The sequence below is a fragment of the Acinonyx jubatus genome, chromosome E1 (genome assembly GCF_027475565.1).
Source record: "Acinonyx jubatus isolate Ajub_Pintada_27869175 chromosome E1, VMU_Ajub_asm_v1.0, whole genome shotgun sequence".
NCBI classification, from domain to species: Eukaryota; Metazoa; Chordata; class Mammalia; order Carnivora; family Felidae; genus Acinonyx; species Acinonyx jubatus.
Window position 1 is genome coordinate 26,723,576 of NC_069397.1, and position 27,379 is coordinate 26,750,954.

The 27,379-nt window shown below is 35.3% G+C and overlaps 1 protein-coding gene across 1 annotated transcript in view; it reads right to left on the reverse strand.

Moving 5' to 3' along the window:
- Window positions 1-27,379, reverse strand: part of DHX40 (DEAH-box helicase 40) — a 49,274-nt gene that overhangs the window by 16,479 nt on the left and 5,416 nt on the right. Inside the window, exons 6-12 of the mRNA XM_015088425.3 lie at window positions 27,258-27,324; window positions 26,168-26,299; window positions 16,363-16,462; window positions 14,086-14,172; window positions 13,761-13,943; window positions 9,702-9,782; window positions 8,598-8,755 (exon numbers count right to left, since the gene is read on the reverse strand). Coding sequence (XP_014943911.2) covers window positions 8,598-8,755; window positions 9,702-9,782; window positions 13,761-13,943; window positions 14,086-14,172; window positions 16,363-16,462; window positions 26,168-26,299; window positions 27,258-27,324 — 808 coding nt within the window. The remainder of the gene's footprint in view (window positions 1-8,597; window positions 8,756-9,701; window positions 9,783-13,760; window positions 13,944-14,085; window positions 14,173-16,362; window positions 16,463-26,167; window positions 26,300-27,257; window positions 27,325-27,379) is intronic.

A 27,379-nucleotide genomic window follows, 5' to 3' on the forward strand; every position in this document is an offset into this window, starting at 1 on the left:
GTGAAAGAAAACATCACTAGCTTAAGTCTTAAGGACAACCTCCAACCAACTAGTAGCGGAGTAGCTGACTCTCAATAGCAGTGAGGACTGGCAGAATAATCAGCAAAATATACATCAAGAGAGAGTATGCAATCCAAAGAACAGAGAAAAAAAGAATGATGAAAGATGAGCAGTCTCAGAGAAATGATGTATAATGGACTGTCAGAAGGAAAGAAGAGAAAGAGGCAGAAAAAAAGTTAATGAAATGATGGTAGAAAAATTCCAAAATCTGACAAAAAACATTAATCTACACACTGAGGAACAGTAACGAACTCCAAGTAGGATAAAAGAAAAAAGATCCACCAACACATAATAGCCAAAATACTGAGAATAGCTAAAGAAAAATGACTTATTATACACAAGAGAAAGCCAATAAAATTAACAAAGGACTTCTCATTAGAAGTGATAGATGCTGGAAGACTGTGGGTTGATATATTCGTAGTGTTGAAAGAAACTGTCAACTAAGAATCCTACATCCAGTAAAACAATCTTTCAAAATGAAGGCAAAATAAAAACATTCCCAGATAACAAAACCTGAAAGATACATTCTGGTAATACCTGACTTACTGGAAATAATAAAGGAAGGTAATCAGACTGAAAGGAAGTGACACTAAGACAATAATTTGAATGACACTGAAAAAGAGCATTGATTAAGTATGTAGGTATGTAAAAAAGAGAATATAATTATTTCTTCTGTCATATCCCCTTATGTGATTTAAAAAGAAATTGCATGGAACATTATCTATAAAATTGTGTTGTTTGGGGGCACCTGGGTAGCTCCATCGGTTAAGCACCAGACTTTTGGTTTCAGTGCAGGTCAGGATCTCACGATTTCATAGGTTTGAGCCCTGTGTAAATAAACTTAAAAAAAATTGTGTTGTTGGGCCTATAACATAGAAATATATTTGACAATAACAACTCATGTATATGTATTATCTATTTGTTAAATTTATCTATTTTGAGAGAGAGAGTGCATGTGCGGGGAGTAGGGGCAGAGATAGAGGGCTCTGTGCTGCCAGCATGGAGCCCAATGTAGGGCTCGAACCCACAAACTGCAAGATCATGCTCAACTGACTGAGCCACCCAGGGGCCCCTATTTTTGAAAAAAGAGGCCTAGGTCAGTATTTATGGGGAAAAAACCTCAATCCTGTGTCTGACATAACAATAGAAAAGGTCACTGCTTTATAGCTACATTTTCATTCTGTGGAATTTAGAAACACTGATAAATCTCTGAGATACCTTAGTACTTTCAGGGTCATTCATGTTTCATATCCATTTACATGACCGACATCAAGCACTTCACAAAAGCAAGACTTAATCAAAAATATCGTACCAAATCAAAGCACAGACTCTAAGACATATTCTTATTGGTTATAATCTCTGAATAGTCTAAAGAGTTAGATTTATGTCCACAGATATCTAAGACCGAGTATTAGGATCACAAAGGGAAGTCTCTCATTTCCTTGAGTGCCTACAAATATAATTCACTTTCAAATAATGTTTTGCTAAACTGTAGGTCCCAAATAAAGGCCTTTGAGATACCAAAAACGAACTTAAGGACTTGATTAAAAACAAAACAAAACAAAAAACCACACACAAACATAGTTAAAATTTAAGACCTGAAAAACCTAAAAAGCTAAGAACTTGAGTCAACAATCTTCTGAGACAGATTAGAAATAAAAATTTTAAAACCAATACCTGGACTTCTGCATCCAGTTCTGGAATAGACTTAATTTTTCATCCTTTCTTGTTTATGTACATTACAAACCCCAAATACAGTATTACAATATTTCCTTTAAAACTTCCTATGTTTTAATATATATGACAACAATTGCACACACCATGGAGGAGTAAATGGAACTAAATTGTTGCAAGGTTTCCTATATTCACATGAAGCAATATTCATTGAGTAAACTGTGATTAAAGATGTATATTATAATCCCCACAGGAAGGACATGTTAAGCAGAAGAATAAAGAGTTCAACATAATCCATATCAAAATTCTAGCACGCTTTTCTTGAAAAAGCTGATACGTTGATTCTAAAGTTTATACAGAAATACAAGGAATATAGAATAACCACAGTGGTATCAAAAAAGAAACACAGTGTCAAAAGACTTATAATACCTGATTTCAAAATGTATCATAAAGCTATGTAGTCAATACAAGGTGGCACTGACATAAGGACAGACATATCAATGGAATAAAATAAAGTCCAGAAATAGGCTCACATATATACAGTCCACAGATTTTCCACAAAGGTGCCAACACAGTTCAATGGGGGAAAGAAATCTTCTCAGTAAACGTGCTAGAATAAGTGGATATTCACAGAGAAAAAAAGTAACCTAGACCTCTACCTCATGCCATATATAAAACTTAATTTCAGATGGATCACTGTACTAAAGTTAAAAGCTAGAAACTGTAAAGCTTTTCCAGTTTTTTTCCAGATCTCTTAGCATTCAGAAAGCAATAACTACAAAAATATAGTAATTGATGTATTAAACTTTAACAAAATTCAAAAGCTCCCTCATCAAAACATACTGTTCAGAAAGCAAACAGAAAACCCACCGAGTGGGAAAAACTATGTGCAATTCATACATACCAAATAACTTGTATCCAGAATAAGTTAAAAACTCTCAGATTCCAAAAATAATTTTTAAATTTATTTATTTATTTTGAGGAGATAGGGAGCACAGAAGAAGCAGCGAGAGAGGGGGAGAGAAAGCATCCCAAGCAGACTCCACACCATCAGCACAGAGCCCAATGGTGAACTCACAAACTGTGATATCATGACCCGAGCTGAAGTCAGATGCTTAACCGACTGAGCCACCCAGGCGATCCCAAAATCTTTTTATAAATTTAAAACATGGATAAAAGATGTTAACAGATAATTCACAGAGGAAGACAGATAAATGGCCAACAATCATGATTAAGTGCTCAAAAATATTAGTTACCAAGAAAATGCAAATTAAACCATAAGGAAGAATCACCAATACATAATAGAATGTAAAAAAATAAAGTGGCAACATCAAACATTGAGGAAGACATGTGGTGCAAATTGCACTATCATTGCTGATGGAATTTTAAAATGGTATAGACATTTTGGGAAAAGGGTTGGCAATTTTGTTTGTTTTTGTTTCCATGGAGCAAACCTAGAGCTTGAATTCACAACCCTGAGATCAGGACCTGAACTGAGATTAAGAGTCGGATGCCTAGGGGCACCTGGGTGGCTCAGTCCGTTAAACATCGAACATCGACTTAGGTCATGATCTCATGGTTCATGAGTTTGAGCCCCGCATCAGGCTCTGTGCTGACAGCTCAGAGCCCAGAGCCTGCTTCAGATTCTGTGTCTCCCTCTCTCTCTGCTCCTCCCCTACTCGCACTATGTCCCTATCTCAAAAATAAATAAACATTAAAAAAAAAAAAAAAGAGAGAGAGACACTGAAACCAACTGAGCCACCCAGGTGCCCCAGCAATTTCTTTTTTCTTTTTTTATAATTTTTTAAAATGTTTTATTTGTTTTTGAGAGAAAGAGAAAGAGAGAACAAGTGTGCAGGGGAGGAACAGAGAGAGAGGGAAACACAGAACCCGAAGCAGGCTCCAGGCTCCGAGCTGTCAGCACAGAGCCGGATGCAGGGCTCAAACCCACAAACTGTGAGATCATGACCTGAGCCAAAGTCGGATGCTTAACCAACTGAGCCACCCAGGCGCCCCTCCAGTAATTCTTAAAGTTAAACACACACCTACTCAATAATGCAGCAATTTGCTCCTAGGTAGTTACCTAAGAGAAATAAAAATATACATCTACAAAAGACCTGCAGAGGAATGTTCAAAACAGTTCTATTTATAAACAGCACCATATAAGAAACAATTCAAATGTCTATCAATAGGGTAATAGATAAAAACTAATTTTAATACATTCATACAGTGGAATTACTACTCAATAAAAAGAACAAAGCACTGATTAAATACATGGATGAATCTCACATACATGATGCTGACCAAAAGAAGCCAAACACAGAAAAGTACATATTGTATAATTCTATTTATACAAAGTTTTACAAAAGCCAAATCTAAAAAAAAAAAAAAAAAGATAGAGGAATGACTCACTGAGGGAAGGTAGGGTAGCATCTGACTGGGAAGGGGCATTGAGGAAGTTTCCTGGAGTGATACAACTGTTCCATACCTTGACAGGGGTGTGGGTTATATGGTATGTGCACTTTGAAAAATTAATTGAATTATACACGTAAGATTTATGTTTCACTACATATAAACTTTACCTTAAAAAAAACCCAAAAACTGTAGGGGCACCTGGGTAGCTTAGTCGGTTAAGCATCTGACTCTTGGTTTCAATTCAGGTCATGATGATCTCACAACTCGAGAGTTCGAGCCCCACTGCAGAGCCTGCTTGGGATTCTCTGTCTCCCTCTCTCTCTGTCCCTGCCCCACTCATGCTGTCTCTCTCTCTCTCTCTCTCTCTCTCTCAAAATAAACAAACATTAAAAAAAAAAACAAAACACAAAAACTGTAAGCAAAGAATGGTATACCTAAAGAATTTTAAAACTACTTTTGTATATTCTAGGGAAAATGGACAATTTGAATATGGACTCTGGACTAGATAATAGTATTATATCACTGTTAAATTTCCTATTTTTGATAAATGTTCTATGGTTAAATAAGAGATTGCCTCTATTCTTAGTAAATATACATATATATAAATATTTTGTGGTAAGAGAGAGCAATGTTCCCAAATGATTCAAACAAGAAAGAAAGAAAATGCATATATGTATATCAAGAGAGAAAGAGAAAAAGAATAATAAAGCAAATGCAGCAAAATGTTAAAAACTGCTAAAACTAGGTAAAAGGTATAAAGGAATTCCTCTACTATTCTTTCAACATCTCTGTAAATTTGAAATTGTATTACAATAAAAAAGGTAATAAAAAAGAGTTAACACGAGACTGGTATTATCTATTTAAATATTCCAATGAGGAAAACCAATTCCTTTTTCTGGCCTTAGACTGGATCACCCTAATCTATTCTAATTCCCCAGTTTCACAAATGAAAAATGAAGTCCAAATAAACTAGGCCAATAGATAATTAGACTGGAGTGGAGTCAAGTTAGAACTCTGATCTCTTCACTCCTACTTCAATACTCCTGCAATAGTTTTTAGGAGTATTTTTAGCTTTGAAAAATAGCCAAACTTATTTATTTATTTATTTACTTATTTTTTAAGTTTATTATTAAAGGATAGTTGACATACAATGTTATATTAGGTTCAGGTGTACAATATAGCGATTCGACAATTTTATATAATACTCAATGTAAGTGTAGCTACTACAAAACATTATTACAGTATTATTGACTATTTTCCCTATGCTGTACTTTTCATCTCCATGACTTATTTATTTGGTAACTACAAGTTCATTTCTCTTAATTCCCTTTACTTATTTCACCCATCCACCGACCCACAACCCAACCTTATTTATTGCATATGGTATTTACCAGAAAAAAACTACTGTAGCTAGGGGTATTACTAGAACCAAAATTCTGACACTTAAGACTATAATCTATTTGGGAGAGGCAGCACACTGATTAAACCAGAGTATTTTTATAGAAAAATATATCCTCCATTACAATCTTGGCAATAACAAACCAATCTGGACCAAACGCTCACAGTCTATAAAGGGATAACACCAGGATGATAGTACACACTATTGTTAGTCTAGGCTGTAGGCAAGATATACTGTCTACTCAGAAATTCCTTTGAGGGGCGCCTGGGTGGCTCAGTTGGTTAAGTGTCTGACTTCGGCTCAGGTCATGAACTCATGGCTCATGGGTTCGAACCCCGCATCTGACTCTGTGCTGACAGCTCAGAGCTGAAGTCTGCTTCAGATTCTGGGTCTCCCTCTCTCTCTCTCTCTGCCCCTCCCCAGCTCACACTCTGTCTCTCAAAAATAAACATTAATAAAAAAATTGGGGGTGCCTGGGTGGCTCAGTCGGTTGAGCATCCGACTTCAGCTCAGGTCATGATCTCTCGTGGTTTGTGGGTTCGAGCCCCACGTCGGGCTCAGAGCCTGGAGCCTGCTTCAGATTCTGTGTATCCCCCTCTCTCTGCCCCTGCCATGCTCATGCTCTGTCTCTGTCTCTTAATAATAAATAAACGTTTAAATTTGAAAATAAATTGTGATTTTCCCCCATTAGAAGAAATTAAAGCTGACATGGGATGAAGTAAGTTGTGTCCCACATCAAGAAAGGAAATAAGCAGAAGTTTAAAGGCATGGAAACTTCAAAACAATTCTCTTAGAGTACAAGGGCTGAACTTCGATTTCTTTTGTTTCTAGAGGGAAAAAAAGTTAATGTATTACTAATGTACTATAACAGGGCAAAGGTCCACCATACTATCTTTCTTTACCAGTGAAAGGACTCTCAGCCAAGAACATTATAACTCTCTATTTCAAACAACTAAGTTAAAGGATAACAAAATGTAAAATTCGTTTATCCTCAGTTTCATGTCTCATAGGGCTAAATATATGGTAATAAAAACCGCCCAGTGAATTACTGGAGAATATAAATAAATGGAGAGATACTTCATGTACATGGATAAGCAGGCTCAATACTGTCAAGATGTCGGTTCTTTCCAACCTGATGTATAGATTCAACATAATTCCAAATAAACTCCCAGCAACTTATGTTATGGATATCAACAAACTGGTTGTAAAGTTTATGTAGGAAGGGAAAAGACCCAGTGTTGAAGGGGAGGAGCAAAGGCCAAGAACTGACCCTATCCAACTTTAAGAGTTACTATAAAGCTCTAATAATCAAGACAGTGTGGTATTGACAGAATAGAAAAAGAGATGAATGGAACAGAATACGGGGCCCAGAAATATACCCACAAAGTACAGTTAAATGATCTTTGACGAGGGGGAAAAGCTTTTCAATGGAAAAAGGATAGCCTTTTGAAAAATGGGGCTGGAACAAATGGATATCCAATTCCTAGAAGATAACATAGGAGAAAATCTAAAGGACATTGAGTATAGTGATGACTTTTCAAATGTAACAGCAAAGGCATGACCCATGAAAGAAGTAACTGAAAACTGGACTTCAATAAAATTAAAAGCTTCTGCTCTGTGAAAGACCATGTCAAAAGAATGAGAGGACAAACCACAGAATGGGAGAAAATAGTTGCAAAAGATATACCTGATAAAGGACTGTTTTCCAAATATACCAAGAACTCTTAAAACTCAACAATAAGAAAATAAACAACCTGATTTAAAAAGACCTGAGGGGGTTGGTGGTGCCTGGGTGGCTCAGTTGGTTAAGCATCCCACTTTGGCTCAGGTCAAATTACTGAGCCAAAGTGAATTACTTAAAAATAAAATTTAAAAATCTAAATGGATACCTCACCAAAAAGATACAAAATGGCAAATAAGCATATAAAAAGATGATTAACATCATATGTCATCAGGGATCTCCAAGTTAAAATAACAAGATACAGGGGCGCCTGGGTAGCTCAGTCAGTTGAGCGTCCGGCCTCAGCTCAGGTCATGATCTCAGTTTGTGAGTTCGAGCCCCGCATCGGGCTCTGTGCTGACAGCTCAGAGCCTGGAGCCTATTTCAGATTCTGTGTCTCCCTCTCTCTCTGCTCCTCCCCTGTTCATGCTCTCTCTCTCTCTCAAAAATAAATAAACATTAAAAAAAATTTTTTTTTAATTTAAAAAAAATTTTAAAAATAACAAGATATCACTACACACCTATTAGAATGGCCAAAATCCAAAACACTGACAACACCATATGCTGGTGAGGATGTGAAGAAAGAGCAATTCTCAGACTCATGGCTGGTCAGAATACAAAACGGTACAGACACTTTGGAAGAGAGTTTAGCAGTTTCTTACAGATATAAACATATTATACTATAACTCAGCAGTGAATTGAAATCCAATGTCAACACAAAAACCTGCGCATGGGACATTTACAGCAGCTTTGTTCATAACTGCCAAAACTTAAAAGCCACCAAGATGTCCTTCAACACGTGAAAAGATAAACAAATTCCATAAAATGGAACATTGTTCAGCAACAAAGAAATGAGCTATTATGCTACAAAAAGACAAGGAACCTTAAATGCACATTGCTAAGCTACAGAAGACAGTCTGAAAAGGCTACGTACTGTATGATTCCAACTACCTGGCATTCTGGAAAAGGCAAAACTATGGAGATGTAAAAAGATCAGTGATTGCGAGAGTTTGGGGTAAGGTATGTAGGGATGAACAGATGGAACACAAGAGATATTTAGGGCAGTAAAATCAGTTAGTATATTATTGTAATGGTGGAAATGTGTCATTACAGATTTGTCAAAACTCAAAGAATATACAATACAGTGATCCTTTTAGTTAATGATAATGTATCAATACTGGTTCATCAATAACAAATGTACCACACTAATGAAAGACGTTAATAATGAGGAAAATGTCTCTACTTACCCTTAATTTTTCTGTAAACCTAAAACTGGTCTAAAAAATAAAACCTATTAATTTTTTAAAAACTCACCAATAAACTTCTTACCAGGTCTAATGAAGACATTTTCCACAGACAACATTGCTGCTATTGGAAGTAGTAGATCTTCACAATCTAGAGAAGCAGCCTTGATTACTGCACATGTCAGATGTGGAGGGAGAGGAAATTCCACCATAGACAAACCCAATCTGGTCACATGGCCACTCCTTAATAGAAAGAAAAGGTTCTTAAGTCTTTCTACCTTGGGAGAGTACAAATGAAATTCATTCGGAATTCAGAATAAATCAGATATAATTTATATTACCTTAAATCAACTCCAGAAATTCAATTCAATACAAGAAATATGATACACTGGTCATTGATAAAAGAAACATGAAGATGATAAATTCCCTGCTTTGGAAGGCCAATACATCCAAAAAACTAAACAATGAGACACAATAAAGTAGTATGATAAAAGACCATACAAATCGGTATAGAGGCATAGAGGATGATGTCCTTAAAGAAATGAGAGAATGATAATTACCAAAAATTTCCCCATTACACAATCATGAGAACAAGGACTCTGGCTCTGTTATTATTTTGATATACCCAGATTAATGCCTGGCACTGAAACGATACTCAAAAATTACCTGTTAAATAATACTAAATATAAACATAATTTTATCATAAAATTTTTATTCATTTGTTTTTTTAAGTAGGCTTCACACCCTGCATACAGCCCAGCACGGGACTTGAACTCACAACCCTGAGATCAAGACCTGAGCTGAGATCAAGAATCAGATGCTTAACCGACTGAACCACCCAGAGACCTTTATCATATAATTTTTAAATTCAGAATTGTGGGAAAGAAAAACTGAGGGCAAATTCTAATTTCAGGTAAAACAATCCATTCAATTCAAACAAATCATTTTCTGCTGATAAAAGAAACTATTAGGAACCCTATTTTAAAAGGAGATTGCAGTGCCTGGCTGGCTCAGTCAATAGAGCATATGACTCTTAATCATGGGGTTGTTTGACCTCCATATGTGGCACAGAGTTTACTTAAAATAAAAATTAAAAATTAAGATAAAATAAAATAAAACAAAACAGAAAGAGATGTTAAGAGATTAACAGATGTTAATCTGTTGTGGTTTAATTTTTGTTGTTGTTTACCTGTCAATAGCATCACACTGGTAAAGTTGTTTAAGAGCTTCCAAAATAAGCCTCTCATTAGGTGGATCCAAATAGGGAAACCTGTGTGTTTAAATGAGATATGAAATAAGATTCCATTCCCTGACCATGATTAAGATTTCATACAGACTCGAAAATTTCTTTATAAGGTTTTACTTCTCCTATTTTTCAAGCTCTTTCTTTTTCCTAAGCATTTTATGATCATAACCGGCATTCAGCAGAGGAAATTATTTTTTCTGAATCACACTCTTCCTTTAAATTCAAGAAGCACTTCTTTTTGATTCCCCCTTAGCTGGAACACTCACCATTCTTCTCTGTTTATCTTAACCCTGCCCCATTCTTCATTAGTCAATGTCAAATCTACTCTGTTCTGTAGCCCACAATTTTTATTACAGTTTTATAAACCAGTGGAGAAAATTAATTGAAAGTGGCCAAACACTACAAGTTGTTTAAGAGCACTTAAACATGTTTTTTAATAAAATGGTAAATATATTTGATTAATTTTTCTATATTTGCTGTATGTATATTCTTATTTTCTCCTGAACTATCTGAAAACAAGTTGCAAACACAATGCCAATTCACTCCCAAAATACTTCAGCATGCATCCTCTGAAAATAAAAGACGATCTCTTACATAACCACAATACCATTAATGAACATAAGACAATCACATTCACAAGGGTGGCATATAACCAAACATGAATGTATGTATTACATATATATATTTTTTTGTTTTAACTAGAACAATAATTGCTTAATGCTATCTGCACTAGATTACTTTTTCCACTATAAGTCTTGAGACGGTAAATCATCTACTCCAATTTCTCACCTTGAAAAAGGTCCAACAAAGGACAAAAGGTCCAATACCTTACACAAAAGTCCATTCCAGGATTCACAGCTCTATTTAAAAACAAATAAACAAAAATCTTGTAGACTGTTCTACAGTCAGTTTTCCTACAACTTGTACCAACAAGTCCTGGCATCTTCTAGAGCAAGAGTCGGCAAACACTTTCTGTAAAAGGCCAGATAGTAAATATTTTAGGTTCTGCAGGCCATATGGTCTCTGTCACAATTATTCAATTCTGCTATTGTAGTGAAAGCAGCCATACATGAATGAACAGACATGGCTGTGTTCCAATAAAACTTTCTTTACAAAAACAGCCAGTGAGCCTGGACCATAGTTTTCGACCCCTGTCCTAGAGCAGTACCAAACCAGTCATCCGTTTCTTCTATAGAAGAGCCCTTTCAGATTTGTAAAAACTACCATTATTTCTCTCCCTTGATTATACCAATTACCAATTCTGTCAAGCACTCCTTGTATTATTTGCTTCCCAAGAGACCCGCTATACCTAATTACTATCTTTTAGAAACACTCTAGTTTGTCAAACTCCTCATAAAATGTGGTAATATCCAAAACTGAACTCCAAAGGTAGAGCGACCAACACAGAACAGGAATGCTATAATTCCAGTCATTTGAACTTTGCAGTCTATTAACATAACCAAAGTCTACACCAGCAGAAATTTTTTCTTGTTTTCTAAACAGAATTAATAATTGCAAGCTCATATTGAGTTGTGGTGATCTGATCATTTTAGATCTTTTCCACATGAATTTCCTTAATGTACAACCAAAACACAGGATATAAGATGTAACCTTTCAGACTTTTGCCTTGTTGATTTGACCTGTGAGATCATTCTAAACCTTCCAGTTTTAATCATTGATTAGATATTGAGACATTTTCCAGAAATCTGATAATTGTGACTTCAATATCTTTACTTAATACTGGCATTTAAAATGCTTATGAAGAAAGAGCAAAAGTCAGTTTACTATCAGCACATCCTCCATCTAGGATATACTACACAATTAATCAATACTTTCTGAATTTGGCTCTTTGGCAACTACTCTATTCAGCAGTTCTATCACCTTATTCACAAAGATGTCAAATGTAATCTTATTAAATACTGTGTAGAAAACAAGAGACATTAGGTTATCATTCAATAAATACTTATAGTGCACCCATTATGTGGACAGTCCTGTATTCAAACTGAAAAGGAAATGGTTTATTATGACATATTCTTTGTGAAACATTTTGATTCATACTGATTACTATAAATCACCATTAAATTCTCTAAAAACATTTTCTAATAAAAATATGCTAGAATTTGCTAAGACCAATTTCAAGCACACTGGGCAGTTGTTTACAGATTCTGCCCTTTTCCTAAATGAAAAAATCAAGACATTTGTATTTCTCACAATTTTCTGGCAACCTGTTCTGCATAATTTCTTATAGATAACCCAAAACCTACAAGTTATTTTAGTGCCATGGAAATAATTCCTAAAGCCTCAAGACACTCATTTATAGTCATTAGGTTTTATCTCATTTCTTAATCCATCTTGGTCATCAATTCCTTTTTATTTAGACTTGTGTTCATGTTTTAAAAACATTCTTGATAATGGAGAAAAAAGAAGCAATAAATGAAAAGCTCCATTTTCTTTCTGTCATCTATGAGTACTATAACATCTATCCCAAATACTGGTTCTATTTCTATACACATTAAAAAGAGAGAGGAGAGGGGTGCCCGGCTGGCTCAGTCAGTGTAGCATGTGACTCTTGATCTCAGGGTTGTGAGTTTAAACACCAGGTTAGGTGTAGAGATTACTCAAAAACAAAATCTTTTCTTAAAAAAAAGGGAGAGAGGAAAGAGAATTTTTTTTTTTTGTCTCTATTTTGGGGACTTTTAGTACATTCTAGTCTTAAAACTTAAGATGGAAAAATAGTGCAGAAGTTATTAGGTAATTATTATTCTTATTTTTCTAACATACATTTATTCTTGATTACATGCCACTCTTGATATTATTCCTATCTTTCTAATACATATTTATTCTTGATTGTATGCTGTTTTGTGATTATATATTATTCACAAAAATAATACTATGAATATTGTTTTTAAATTGGGCTCATCTGAAAGCTTTTTGTTTAGCCATATGGAACTCCTTTTAGATGATTCTTCTTTCTCGCTGGTATCATTCATGATTACAGTTAGAATTTCATATATTATATACTTTCCTCTTTTTAATTATCTACATTCTCATTTAGAACATCTCTAGTCTTAACACTATCCAAAAAAATTTTTAATTGGTTTTCCAAGAGTATATAACACATATTTGGATATATCTAGTAATTACTTCCCTTCTTATGAACTTACAGAATGCATGGTCACCTCCCAGGGTTCCTGACACTTTCACATTCATAGACAAATAAAACTAAAATTAAGAGCAAGACAGTACTTTCCTTCATTATTTCCTCTATCACATATAATATGAAATTTCAAGCCCCTACAACAATATTTCATCCTATACCAATTGATTATATAGTTTAACATGAGTAATTTAACAGTTGTTCTACTGTTTGCTTCATGTGTCTGAATCTTGCTTCCTTAAAATAACTTAAGTTCAGTGAAAGCAAAATACTACTACCGAGTATTATTCTGCCTCTCACAATACTTGGTACAATGTTAGTCATACAAAAGATGCTATGAGAAAACCACTTTCTGATTGGAATAAGGGTCATTATATACCTTTCATTACAGATAAACAGTGGTCACTAAATGATCCAAATAAACTTCAGCATGAAGCACCCCATTAAGCCAAGGTTAAAATATGAGCAAGGGATCAAATCACAGGAAAGCAATGCAAAGAAGCTTTTTTTAAAAAATTTTTTTAATGTTTGTTTATTTTTGAGAGAGACAAAGACAGAATGAAAGTGGGTTGGGGCAGAGAGAGAGGGAGGCACAGAATCTGAAGTAGGCTCCAGGCTCCAAGCTGTCAGCACAAAGCCTAACGCAGGGCTTAAACTCACAAGCTGTGAGATCATGACCTGGGTGAAGTCGGACGCTCAACCGACTGAGCCACCCAGGCGCCCCAAAGAAGCCTTTTATTTGGGCTTAGGTAAACCGTGAAAAGCTGTGATATAGGAATCAAATACTTCAAAAGAATTCTGGCTCCACCCTAACAAATTTTTCTTTTTTCAAATTGTCTACATACCTTATAACATCGTGTATGGCAAGGCACTTTAAGGTCAGAACTACAGATGTCAAACTAGTTCTCTTGATCTCAGGGATCACATGGTCAGGCATACACTGGTTCCAAAAATCTTTACTATAGATCCGAAAGCATTTTCCTGAGGAAGTCCTGCCAGCTCGGCCACTTCGCTGTAACGCCTCACTCCTTTAAAAGGAAAAAACAAAACAAAACACAAAAGTCCCCAAAACATACTGCAGGTTTCCTAAGTAGTTAACATCATACCCCCAAGCCAGCTAGAAATGATCTAATAAACTGTTCTCTGAATAAAAAAGCTTTAGAGACTTACTTTGAAATTGGAACCACCTCCAGGATATCCAACCCTAATCTGGGATTGTGATTTAACTGCTTCACAAAGCCACCATCTACCACATATCTAAGAGGAATGAAAAACAGTTATGTTTTTAGAAAATAAGGAAAGACTTGTTGCATTTTGGTCACTTTGTATTCTCCTTTTCTACCAAACTAACAACTACATAATGACTTTTATGTTAAACGTAAAACTTGAAAGTCAAGAAACTGCAACCCTGTACATCACTAATGGGAATATGGTTAAGCCAATGTGCAAAACAGTTTAAAGTTTCCTCTAAAGGTTTAACAGAATTACCACATTATTGAGAAACTGCATTCTTAAGCGTCTACCCAAAAGAACTGAAACAAGTACTCAACCAATGTTCGTAGACATATTTTCATAGAAGCACTATTCGTAAGAGCCCAAAGGCAGAAATAACCTAAATGTCCATTAGCCATTAAGGGATAAATGGATGAACAAATTATGGTATATACATGTAATGGAATATTATTCAGCCATAAAAATGAATGAAGTGCTGATACATGCTACAATGTGAATGAACCTCTCAAAAGCATATGAGTGAAAGCAAGACATATTGTATGACTCCTTATAGATAAAATATCCAGAATAGGATTTCATAAAAATAGAAAATACACTGGTGGTTGCCAAAGGCTAGAATGGAGGAGGGCATGGGGAGTAATTTGCTTAAAGGGCACAGGGGTAATAAAAATGTTTTAGAAGAGAAAGAGTTAGTATTAGTTGTAGTACAACATCATAGAAGTACTAAATACTAACTATTCACTTTTAACTGTTAATTTTATATTATGTGAATTTCTCCTCTAAAAAACAAACCTAAAGTCACCTCTAGACCAACAATACCATTTAAGTCAATTAAACAGAGAACAAGTCAAGTAAAAAACTAAGTTAGGAGTAATAGGTTTACCATTCACTAATGGAACATTCCAAAACACACTATTTAATGACTTTTGCCATTGCTGGAAACAGAAAATTGCAGAGGTTAACTTACTTCAGACAACTGCTCTCTTAAGCCCTTAGTGAAATCATTATTTTTAAAGTAAAGAAGAAAAGCAAAGAAAATTAAACTGCCTCTCAGATCTAATCATTTTACCCAAAAGAAATATATACAATCTTTGAGATTCACATCCAGCCTTCCTATGGCAAGCAGGACATAAAATATTAGTCAAGGACATAAAATATACTGAATTAAAGATAAATACCCAAAAGGGCTGTGGGTTAACAGTCTAAAAGAACTTCACATTAACCATCAGTCTAGATTTAAATTTTCCAAGTGTTTCTCCACTAAATTTACTCAAAAATTTGATGTGTTATTGATTACATAAAAAAATAAGAGACTCGCAGGGCACCTGGGTGGCTCAGTTGGTTAAGCGTCCAACTTCGGCTCAGGTCATGATCTTGCGGTTCAGGGGTTCAAGCCCCACGCTGGGCTCTGTGCTGACAGCTCAGAGCCTGGAGCCTGTTTCAGATTCTGTGTCTCCCTCTCTCTCTGCCCCTCCCCTGTTCATGCTCTCTCTCTCTCTCTCTCAAAAATAAGAAACATTTTAAAAAAAGATAAGAGACTCGCATTGTAGTTCATTTCACAAAAAGGTGAAAAGTGAGAAACAGTACCTTCAGATAAACACTTAGATATACAACACTTACTCCACCAAGTGAAAGTGTCAGATGAGAAAGGAATATCAGATCATCTTAGGTATAGGCTGATAATGAGCAGAGACAAATAAAAATAGCTTTGGTTTTCTATCTAATGAATAATGAAACCTGTGAAACATTATGTATAATCTTAAATTTTGGAAGAGAAAGCTACAAATTGCCAAATAAAAGTAGTTAAAAAGTATACTAAAAGTATACTGTGTACCTCCTACTCTATTTTCTAACCATGGCAATCAATAATTACAAAAAAGTGATAGGTGATTACAAGTATGTGAGAAGGAAATTAGTGTATGACACAGAGGAGGAAACACAAAATTAAGTGGCTTCCTTAGCTTTAAAAGAAAACTTAGGGGCACCTGGGTGGCCCAGTCAGTTGGGCACCCAAATTTGGCTCAGGTCATGATCTCGTGGTTCATGAGTTCGAGCCCCACATTGGGCTCTGTGTTGACAGCTCAGAGCCTGGAGCCTCCTTCAGATTCTGTGTCTCCCTCTCTCTCTGCCCCTCCCCTGCTCGCACTCTATCTCTCAAAGATGAATAAAGATTAAAAAAAAAATTTTTTTTTAAAGAAACCTTAAAAGTTGTACCTGATTCCATCTATTGTCAAAGATGTTGCAGAAATATTGGTGGATATGACACATTTTCTAATTCCAGGTGGAGGTGGCAAAAATATTCTCCTCTGCTGATCTAAAATACACATAAAGAGAAAATGTAAATTTACAATATGCATTTGTCAAACTCCACTTTTGAGAAACTTACTTCTTTTCATTAAAAGTTACGTTTCCTTCACCTCTTTAATTATCTTGAATTCAAAACAGCAAAACTTATCTTTGCCTCCTCACCTCTTGCTGCTAAGATTTCTAGATCCATTAAATCACAGATTATTATTGCTAAAATAAACTCTACAGCAGGGTCCTTTTATGTAGGTCATAGTTCCCTTTGAGAATATTTTAAAAACTGTGGCCCTCTTCTCCATTAAAAGACACATATATACACACATACAAAAATTTCAAATAATTTCAGCGTGTTCAGGGATTCTCTGAAGCCCATCCATGGATGACACCATTAAGGACCTCTCTTTGCCTTAAAGACTGATTAGCTAGGTGGTTTTTACTTTTTAGGGAGTCTTTCTGATTACTCATGGCTACCTCTCTAAGCAAGTAACACCATACTCCTTCCCCTTAGCCATACATTCTAAAGGATGAACCCAAGCAGTAATGCTTGTAGTATTGTACCTTGTTCCTCCAGCCATAGTTTATGGCACCAAAGATAAACATCTCCCCCCAAGCTGGGACAATCTGAATCTCCTGGAATTTGGAATAAGGTCCAAAAGATGCCAATTTGATTAGGCTACTCTCTGGCAAAGATGAAAAATAAACTTGTGAACCATACAGAACTGGTTAATATACATGGAGGAAAGTCTAAAAGGAGAAAAGAATGAATTAGCCACGAGAGTTGACAAGAGAGTACTTCTGGGCTCCTGGCACTTCCCAGGCCTAAAAAGGACTGGGTGTAAAATAAGTAGCAGACAGATTTGGCCAGACTTGCTCTCTTGCAAGGTTAAGCACAAAATAAGACAAGAGAGTTAAGTATGTTTGCAAGGGAATGATTATAGTATGGGTGAAAGAAGATAAGTGACAGTTGATAAAGGACAGGTGTCAAAGCATTCTGAAACCTGTTGGATTAGAAACAGTGGAGTGTCTGGCAAAAATATAGGAAGTAGTCATCAGAAAGATGTTTAAAACTGAGATCAAAAATGATGGTAATGATAAAGTCTAAGATAGAAGCTTCTGAATGGGTGGCTGAGGTGGGGTAAAGAAAAAGATCACTTAAGCTATAGAGATCAAGGAACTCTGAAGCAAGGAATCTGAGTGGATCACTGTATTTCAATAATTTCCAAAAATTAGGAGTGATTATGCCAGTGAGTACACAAGTCAATCCACTGGGGTATGAAAAGAAATTATTAGCATTTCTATCTATAGTTTCTATAACATCTTTTTAAACTGTTATATGTATTTACTATTGTACATTATATATTAGAACAATAAGTACATATATATACACCTTAAGGAAAAAAAATTAAACACCTGGCTGTATTAGTTTTACATGAGATATGCCCATATGTGTTTAGAAAAGTCACCTTTTCTACCTGAGCAATGTCAAATTGTTTTCCTTTCCGTAGCCAAGAAAATCTTACAAAACCTGCTTTGAAATAATAAGGTACAAAACCTGTTCTCAAATAAAACCTTTCAAAGATCCATGTATTCCCAGTATATGTAACAGACCAAAGCTAAACTACTATTATAAGGGAGAAAAGGAGTGCACACACACAAAAAAAGGAGTGGCACAGATGAACAGTTTTAAAATCATGGAACTAGGCCAGCCATTTCATTTTACAGATGAGAAAACTAAATCCCAGAGAGCTCAAGTGACTTGCCAAGATTTACATACAGACAAACAAATTTGAAACAAGTAATGTTGCTTTTCTTCCACATTATTCAGAATTTAATTTCACAAGTAAAAAAAGTGCTAGAAAGGCAGCTTATAAATCTGTGGGGAAGTTTTGAGGTGAATACAAAAATAATTCCAAAAAGATCTACTTCTTTTAGATTTATAGTTTTTTGGTAAAAAACTTAAGTGTTAAGAATAATTTTTTAGGTATTAGATTTAGGTAGCTCATTTCTTCCAGATGGTTCAAACGAGTTGTATACTACTTTGTAGTTCAAGTTATATGTTTATACATTATTTATGGTCTATTTATTCTGCTACAATGTAGCTCCATGAAAGCAAGGACTTTCTTTTGTTCAAGACATATATCCCCCACTACACAGAACAATGTCTGGACCATAGAAAGTGCTCAAAAAAGTCCAATAAACTGATAAATTAAAAATGCATTATATAAATAATAAAGATCCTTCTACCTTTAAAATTCCTCACTACCCTAAAACTTTACATAAATGTTTACATTTTTTTACATGTTTATTTATTTTTGAGAGAAAGAGAGACAAAGCACGAGTAGGGGAGGGGGAGAGAGAAGGAGACACAGAATCTGAAGCAGGCTCCAGGTTCTGGGCTGTCAGCACAGAGCCTGACACAGGGCTTGAACTCATGAACCATGAAATCATGACCTGAGCCGAAGTGGATGCTTAACTGACTGAGCCACCCAGGTGCCCCAAAACTTTACATAAATTAAAAACATCCTTTCTGAACATATTTATCTCTAATCAAATCTGTTTTTCAATCAACCCATTTCTAAAAATATCTAATTTTTAAGTCTTCAGTTCAAGCAAAATTTCAGTTTCATTTACCATTTTGTTCACTATAATCAATTAAAAAGTCTTGAAACTGCTGTTTTGACAAGACTCACATTTATTTCATTTACATTTCATCCACTTTATTTTCTTTAATTTTTATTAAGCTTATGTATTTATTTTGAGAGAGCATGTGTGTGTACGTGGAACTGGGGGAGGGACACAGAGAGAGAGGGAGGGAGGGAGAGAGAGAAATCCCAAGCAGGGTCTACACTGTCAGTGCAGGGCCCCATGCAGGGCTCGATCTCACAAACTGTTGAGATCATGACCTGAGCCAAAGTCGGACGCTCAACCGAGCCCCCCAGGTACGCCTAACCCACACACTTTAATACCATATTCCACAAGGATAAACACATACTAGGTTTTTTTTAAGTTTATTTTTTTTAGTAATCTCTACACCCAATGTGAGGTTTGAACTCATGACCCCAAGATCAAAAGTCACATCCCCTTCCGACTAAGCCAGCCAGGCACCCCAACACATACCACTTTTATGTTGGTTTATAAAGATTTGGAAAAAAGTTAAATACATATATCTTAAAGCACATTCTCACTCTCCAGGAAGGAAAGGGGAAATGGAATACTTTCATTAGGATGTAATAAAGTACTAGGATGTTATTAAGGGGGGAGGGAAGCACTGGCAAAGAGGCAAAAAAGATAATCCAAAGTCTACCAAGAAATGAAGATACCGAGAGATCACTCAATACTCATAACGGAGTAACACTCCTAGAATATGTGCATATGACATATTATATGTCAAGGCCAACTGAAACTTCCTCATAGAATTTCTTGTCCCAACTTCCCCCAAGAAGATTCCAAACCAGAACTATTTCTGAGAGTGAGACAGAGAGAGAAGGAGAGAAAGAGAAGGAAAAGAACATAACCTAAAGTAATAAACATAAACCATCAATCAATGGGGGAAAAGATGATGATTCTGGAGAAGAAAGAGGCATAACACTGCTCAGTTCTAACTCTACCCCTCCCCCAAGAAGTCATTTTTGGGTGAGTCAGAAATATCGAGAATTCTCACTAACAGCTGAAAATCAAACTCTCGACACCAAAAAAAGGCCTGAGATAATCAGTAAATTCAACTGAAAAAGTAACTAGGAGGAAGTTAAAAAATATGGATGACAGGCAATCCAACATAAGAATAATTGATATCCCTGAAATACAGAAACCAATAGATAGATAAAAATTATAGTCACAGATACAACACTATAGAGTCTCCATGAAATAAAGGTTTGAATTTGCAGATTAAAACAACACATCATAAAAGTTCAACTTGTTTATGGTTGGTCGTCATTACATGGGTACATACGTTTGTCAAAATTCATTGAACTGTCTATTTAAAAACCAGCAGTTTATTCTATGTAAATTATACCTCAATAAAGTTGATTTTTTTAAGAAAGCACATCAAATTCCAGGAAATTTTAATATAAAACACTCAACATCAAAAAATATCCTAACTAAAACCACTGAACTTTAAAAATAAAGAGAAATTTCCAGGCAATCAGACAGAAAAAGCAAATGACTTACAAGGAAGGGAAAAAAAATCAGGCTTGGCCTCAGACTTCTCTGCAGCAACATTCAATGCCAGAAGACAACTGGACAACGTCTACCAAGTTCTAAGGAAAAGAAAGTGTGACCCAAGAACATAAAACCCAGCCATGATGTAGTTCAAGTATAAAGGCAAAAGCCGGACATTCTCAAACATAAAAAAATAACAATAAAAAGTAACACGTAAGAGCCCTTTTATCTATTAACAAAAAAAAGTTTAAAAAATCCAGGCAATCTAAAATTAACCAAAAGTAACTTGAGAATAGAAAAACCAGGGGTATCTAGGTGGCTCAGTCGGTTAAGCATCTGACTTTGGCTCAGGTCATGATCTTGTGGTTCATGAGTGCAAGCCCCATGTTGGGCTCCTCACTGCCACCTCAGAGCCTGGAGTCTGCTTTGGAGTCTGTTTCTCCCACTGTCTCTGCCCCTCTCCCCGCCTCTCTCTCTCAAAAGTAGATAAACATTAAAAAAAATGGAAAAACCATAGTGAAAGGATTGATGATAAATATTGATACATCTAAACAGTGTAAAAATAACTAACAATCAGAAGGGAAGGATACAGAAGAATAAAAGTACTTAAGTCCTTATCTTTCAAATCAGACAATCAACAGGTAAGATCTAAAACGAAGATATTAACTTCAGCTTCTTAATACTTTTCGTCTTTTCAAACTTTAAAGCAATCTTTTATAAAATATTCTCATGTGGTAAAGATTTACTCAAAGTTTAACAATTCCTTCAAGTAAATTCAAGTAAAATTAAATACTTTTTTAAAAAGCAACTAAGAGTATAAGTATTTCTATCAACCTGCCTATATATTTACTTATCCTTCTGTATGGACACACATACATACACACACAGATCTAAATTTTTTCCTAATGTTAAAGATGTTTATTTTTGTATGGACAAACTTGAGATGATTTCTTTACTTTCACCTTTGTAATTTTGTACACTGCTTGAATTCTTTATAATGAAAATCGTATCATTTTTCCTTAATTGACTAACTATTTCTTAAGTGAATATTGGAGCAAAAATGCTGAGACATTAAGAGTGTGTTAATTCTGCATAGTGGGAAATAGATTGTTTTTGCACTTTTCTATATTTTAAAAATTTCTACAAAGGGCTGAAGAGAAAAACAAAAGAAAACACATAATATAATGCCATTTTTTGTTAGAAAAAACTAAACAATAAAAATATATTTAAATATATAAAGAAAAAGTTCATATACCTCAAAATATTAATAGTGATTATTACTTAATCATGTTGGTGAGATCTAATCTTAATTACTTTTCTTACTTTTCTGATTCTATTTTACAACTATGCACTCTTTACAAGACAAAAGAAAAATTTTCACACTGAGCATGAAGCCTGCTTAAGATTCTCTCTTTCCCTCTGTCCCTCTCCATTTGTGCTCTTTCTCTCTCTAAAAAAAGAAGAGAAAATATTGCACACTAATCCAAGGCAAATCTCCTTTCCTTTTCTTCATGTATTCTGGAAACATGTACTCATTTTTTCAGTCCCTACTGAATAGATAACCAGTTATGAAATGCAGTTTTACCCTGTGACCTCAGGAACATCACTTAGTCTCTATCTGTAAAATAAAGAAGTCTGATTATGCAAAAAATAAATACATGGGTATATTTGCATTTTTCTAGAGAAAGAAACCATGGCTTTATCTTTTAAAAAGAATCTGAGACTCCATCCTCAAAAAAGGTTAAGAACACTGAATTAGATAACTGCCAAATTCCATGCAAATATTTGTCACTTATGAAATAACAGGTATATTTCAGTATACCTGAAAAACTGCAAAACTTTGAACAGGTTTTGCAAGAGGGAAGTCAGAAGAGCAAAAAGGTTTGAGGGAAACAAGAATAAGGTTCTAGACATAGCTAGCATTTGATGCAAAACATCAACAGAATGTCTAGCAGAAAGTGAAAACTCTGGAACTCAATTTAACAAACATCTGATCAGGACTTTTTCAACATATAATACTCAAGTAGTTCATAATCTCATAAAGGAGATGAGGCGACCATAACACAAGGTAAGATGTGTGAAGTGCCACAAGAGGAACAGGAAAGCACAGTGAGGATTAAACGAAGACGAGATCAAAGCCAGTTGTGAGGTGGGAAATCGGGAGGTTTTTATGGAGGTGGTTGCACTCATGAAACAAAATAGCAGGATTTCAGCCAGTAAGAGGGGAGAATAAAAGGCAAAGGAGGAGTTCAAGTTAAGGAAATAGCAGATGCAACCACAAAGAAGATGTGGAAAGAAAAGGAGTAAAAAATACTGCCTACACTTTGAGCTTGAGAGAACATCACAAAGGGTGGGGGGTTAGTTCAGCCCAGGGAGCAGGATCATATAATCTTGCCAGTAGAAGGGATACCACAGCATCTCTTCACATTTGACATTTGAGAATTTTTTGTCAATTAGAGAGATACCTTAAGATGTCCCTTTAAAACAGTAAGCCACCCTCATAGCTAGCCCAGAAATAAAAGCAAATAACATATCCACCTCAAAATCTTCACTTACTCACTAAACCTAGGTATGAGTCATTTTTGAACCCCCTCACAACAGGCCACAGGCAGGAAACCCTTCTTTGCTCTCCTCACTCCCAAGTCCAAGTTTTCTATTCCTAAAGCATAATGGGAAATAAAAGAAATAACATATAGTGTTTCTCTCCATCACCCAAAGTAGCAATAATAAAGAAAATATTATAAGTATTATAGTAACCAGGCTTTTAAAAAGAAGAGCCTATGATCCCAGGAATCTGCCACTCTCTCCCAACTTCACGTTACCCATTACTCAGTACCTCATTAGCTCAATGTGAATGCCTCTCTGCATTGTTATAAATTGCTCCAATAAATATTATTATGCTCATAATGGATCACCAGTAGCTCAACTTTATCGTGCCCTTAGAACCAGAAGGGAAACTAAAATAAACAAACAAAGCCCTTCAGTAATGGTTCTCCTGACACCCAGTTCTATATCTTTACCATTCACACATACACACCAACACAGAAAATCTCATACACTGGGAATTAAGGCTGAAAGTAGGTTGAAATCACACTGGAAGGATAATAAATGCCAAGTTATTAGTTAGTATTTTAATTCAGTTGGTAATAAGGAATGGCTGAAGATACCCAACAAGAAACTGACACAATCAGAGATGTGCTTCTGAAAGATTAAAACAGATTAGCAGATTATGTTAACAATTTAGGAAAGCAAATTGAAGATTCCAACTCTAATGATGACAATGAAAAATGAAAAAGAATGAATGAATGAATGATCTGGACAAAAGACCAACCCCCCCCCCCACACACACACACATACACAAAACACCTATAGGTGTGGTCACATTTGGATTGAATGATCTAGGATGATATGATGCAGACCAGTAAGCCCCGTTAGGAAAACCAGGAGGTCCAGAGTTCAGGAGAGAGACTGAACTAGAGACAGTCATCCATAGAGAAGTGACAGGTGAGTCCTAGGATCCAACCTCTCCAAAACAAAAAATTCTAAGAAAACAGAAAACTAAGGATAAAACCTTAAGCAATAGTCACATTTAAAGAGAAACAAAGGCTGGGAAGGGTGGGAGGGCAGCACACCTAGAGAAAGAGTGGTCAGGAGAACTAGGTAATTAAATATTATCCCAGATGACAGCATTTCAGGGAGACTTATTATCACAAAACCAAAATACAAACTAATGGAAAAAAAAATAGTCATGAGATTTGAGAAATAGGTCATTAGCAACCTTTAAAAGTATAAAAACTGGATTTCAGGACATTAAACAAGATGCACTAGCAGACTCAGCATGTTATTTTCAATATGACAAAGAATGAAACTATTTATACAGAAAAATGCATTTATATTATTAATAGTTAATAACAAAGCAACCGTGGGGCGCCTGGGTAGCTCAGTCAGTTAAGCATCTGACTTCAGCTCAGGTCATGACCTCCTGGTTCATGGTTTGAGCCCCGTGTCCAGCTCTGTGCTGACAGTTCAGATTCTGTGTCACCCTCTCTTTCTGTCCCTCTCCCATTCTCACTCTCTCTTTTTCTCTCTCTCTCTTAAAAATAAACATTAAAAAAATAATTTTAAAAAAATAACAAAGCAACCATAATTAGTTTTGAATTACCTTAGCAGTTAACAAAGTAAATTATAAAGGAGCCAGAGGATCAAATCTCCAGAAAACAATGAAAACCTTAAAATATCAAATAATGACCCTAAGAATTCCCTTAAAGATATAAAAACCTAAAAGAAGATTTCAATATTGAGGGCAAGGGCCTAATATCATCACAAAAGAGATTTCCAAACCAGCATGTGGTCTACAGTTATTTATAAAAATATATATTCCTAAACTTTTTTTGTTAATATAAGAGTAAGAACTGGGCCGCCTGGGTGGCTCAGTCGGTTAAGCAGCCGACTTCGGCTCAGGTCATGATCTCGTGCTCTGTGAGTTCGAGCCCTGCATCGGGCTCTGTGCTGACAGCTCAGAGCCTGGAGCCTGCTTCCGATTCTGTGTCTCCTTCTCTCTTTGCCCCTTCCCTGCTTTCTGTCTCTGTCTCTCTCAAAAATAATAAACATTAAAAAAAAAAATTAAAAAAAAAAAGAGAGTAAGAACCACCTCCTCAACAAAACAAAAATACACATAAAATATAAAAACACTCATATTATTTTTACATTAAATGCTAATCACAATCAAATTATAAATAACTTCTCTTTAGTTTTACATATCAGATTCCGTAATAAAGTAGTTTTACTAAACAAATCCTAAACCTAATTCATCACTATTTATTATGAACAAATATCAGGGTAAGAGTTTGCATTTGCTCTTTGAAATTACAAAAGAACATCATCATTCTTGAAAATCAGATTAATATGTGCTATTTCAAAAGAAAACCATCTACTGTGTTTATGTCTCAGATGTACCTAGATGTATGTTTCTAGAAATTCTTTGGCACTGGCAAATTAGGTTTGACTTATGGTACTCTTATCAAGAAATTATAGCCCTGGGGCACCTTGGTGGCTCAGTCAGTTGAGCATCCAACTCTTGTTTTCATCTCGGGTCATGATCTTGCAGTTTGTGGCATGGAGCCCTGCATCAGGCTCTACACTGTCAGTAGAGAGCATGCTTGGCATCCTCTCTCTTCCCCTCCCCGACTTGCACATGTGCACAGGAAAAAAAAGAAAAAGAAAAAAAGAAATAATAGTCCTCATTTCAAAAAAATTACCAACAATATTTTTATTCTGTTGGGAGAGACACAGTCCACTCTTAAACAACACCAAGGGTTGTCCAAGTCTCTTGAAAAAATGAATATGAAAAGACTTCAAGGGAAAATCCCTTCCCTAAGGAAGGCTGGTTCCCTTAACGTTCTGTTTTATGATCTAGGTGCTGGTTACAAAAATGAGTTGTTTGTAAAATTAATTGACCTAAATTACTCGGGATCTGTGCACTATTCTGTACATATGTGATTTTTCAATAAAGTTTTTTAAAAAATTAGTCAAATTATCTATTCTAGTGAGGAATTACCTGTTGTCATAGATCCGTAACATGGCAATATTAACAAACCATCCAGAGTTGTATCTTGAACATCATAATCATAGTCAACAGACTCCGCCATCTGAAAAAGTAACTCACAACTTTTTTCAATTTCAAACTGACCTGAAATGAGGGAGGAAAATAACGTCAGCAAATGAACAGCAAATATTATTTAAGAATGGGGGAAAAAAGCCTTCTAGATTAAAATTAGTTTTGCATAACAGTTATTTTAAATCTCATTTGATCTAAAGGAGATGAACACATAAACTGTACCAAATCTCAACAATAAAATTAAAAACTGAACACCAGTTCCCAAGCAATTTAAACCTCTTCAGGAATAAAAATGTTTATAATCTTCAAGACTTTTATCTTGTTAACACAGTATTTGAGAAAGACTCAGTAAAGTTAATCATTAATATAGGAGTATCTAGTCCAAGAGATACCGCATTTAGGTGTATTTCAAAATACTTAAAGTAATCTGAAAAAGGCAGCAATTGTTACAATGTCTCACTTCTGACAGTACAAGGCAGAGTAGGAGGAGAGCGATGAAATGACTCATTTCTGTTAGTAGGATGCTGCTAATTGAAGAATCACACTAGTTTAGGATTTAACTAATCTATTTTTGACTTCCAAAAAAGGCCTGTCTCTGAGACATGGATTTAACACCTCGTGTACTGCTATCACACAGTACCATCCCACCACTCAAAGAAGAAAGGAGCTGGTAGGATGTCTTTTGAAATAATGGAATTAATCATTCAGATCCAGGACTGTTTAGTGTGGTCACACCTCTATATAAGGCAGACTAAGAAAAATATTAATACTTTACCATTTAATATCTTTTTACTAAAAGGTCAGTGTATTTTATGTATGTTTACTAATGAGACTGGCAGTTTTTATGGCAGTATAGAATTCTGTTATATTTCTTATATAAGGCATGACATCTACAACTATTCAGATAAATCATAAAAAGGCAATATGAGTTAAATATGAGCCCAGATTTCCCAACAAAAGTAACACTCTATTGTGCCACATTTGCTTCTCATAAATAGTTAAATTTTTAAACCTGATACTGAATGCTCACCAGTCAGGAAAACCAATATGTCTCCAGCCATTTCATTCAAATGGATATCCATGGTCACCTTCACAATCTAAAGCAAGAAACACAAGCATAATATGCTATAATATAATAGAGTGGAAATAGAG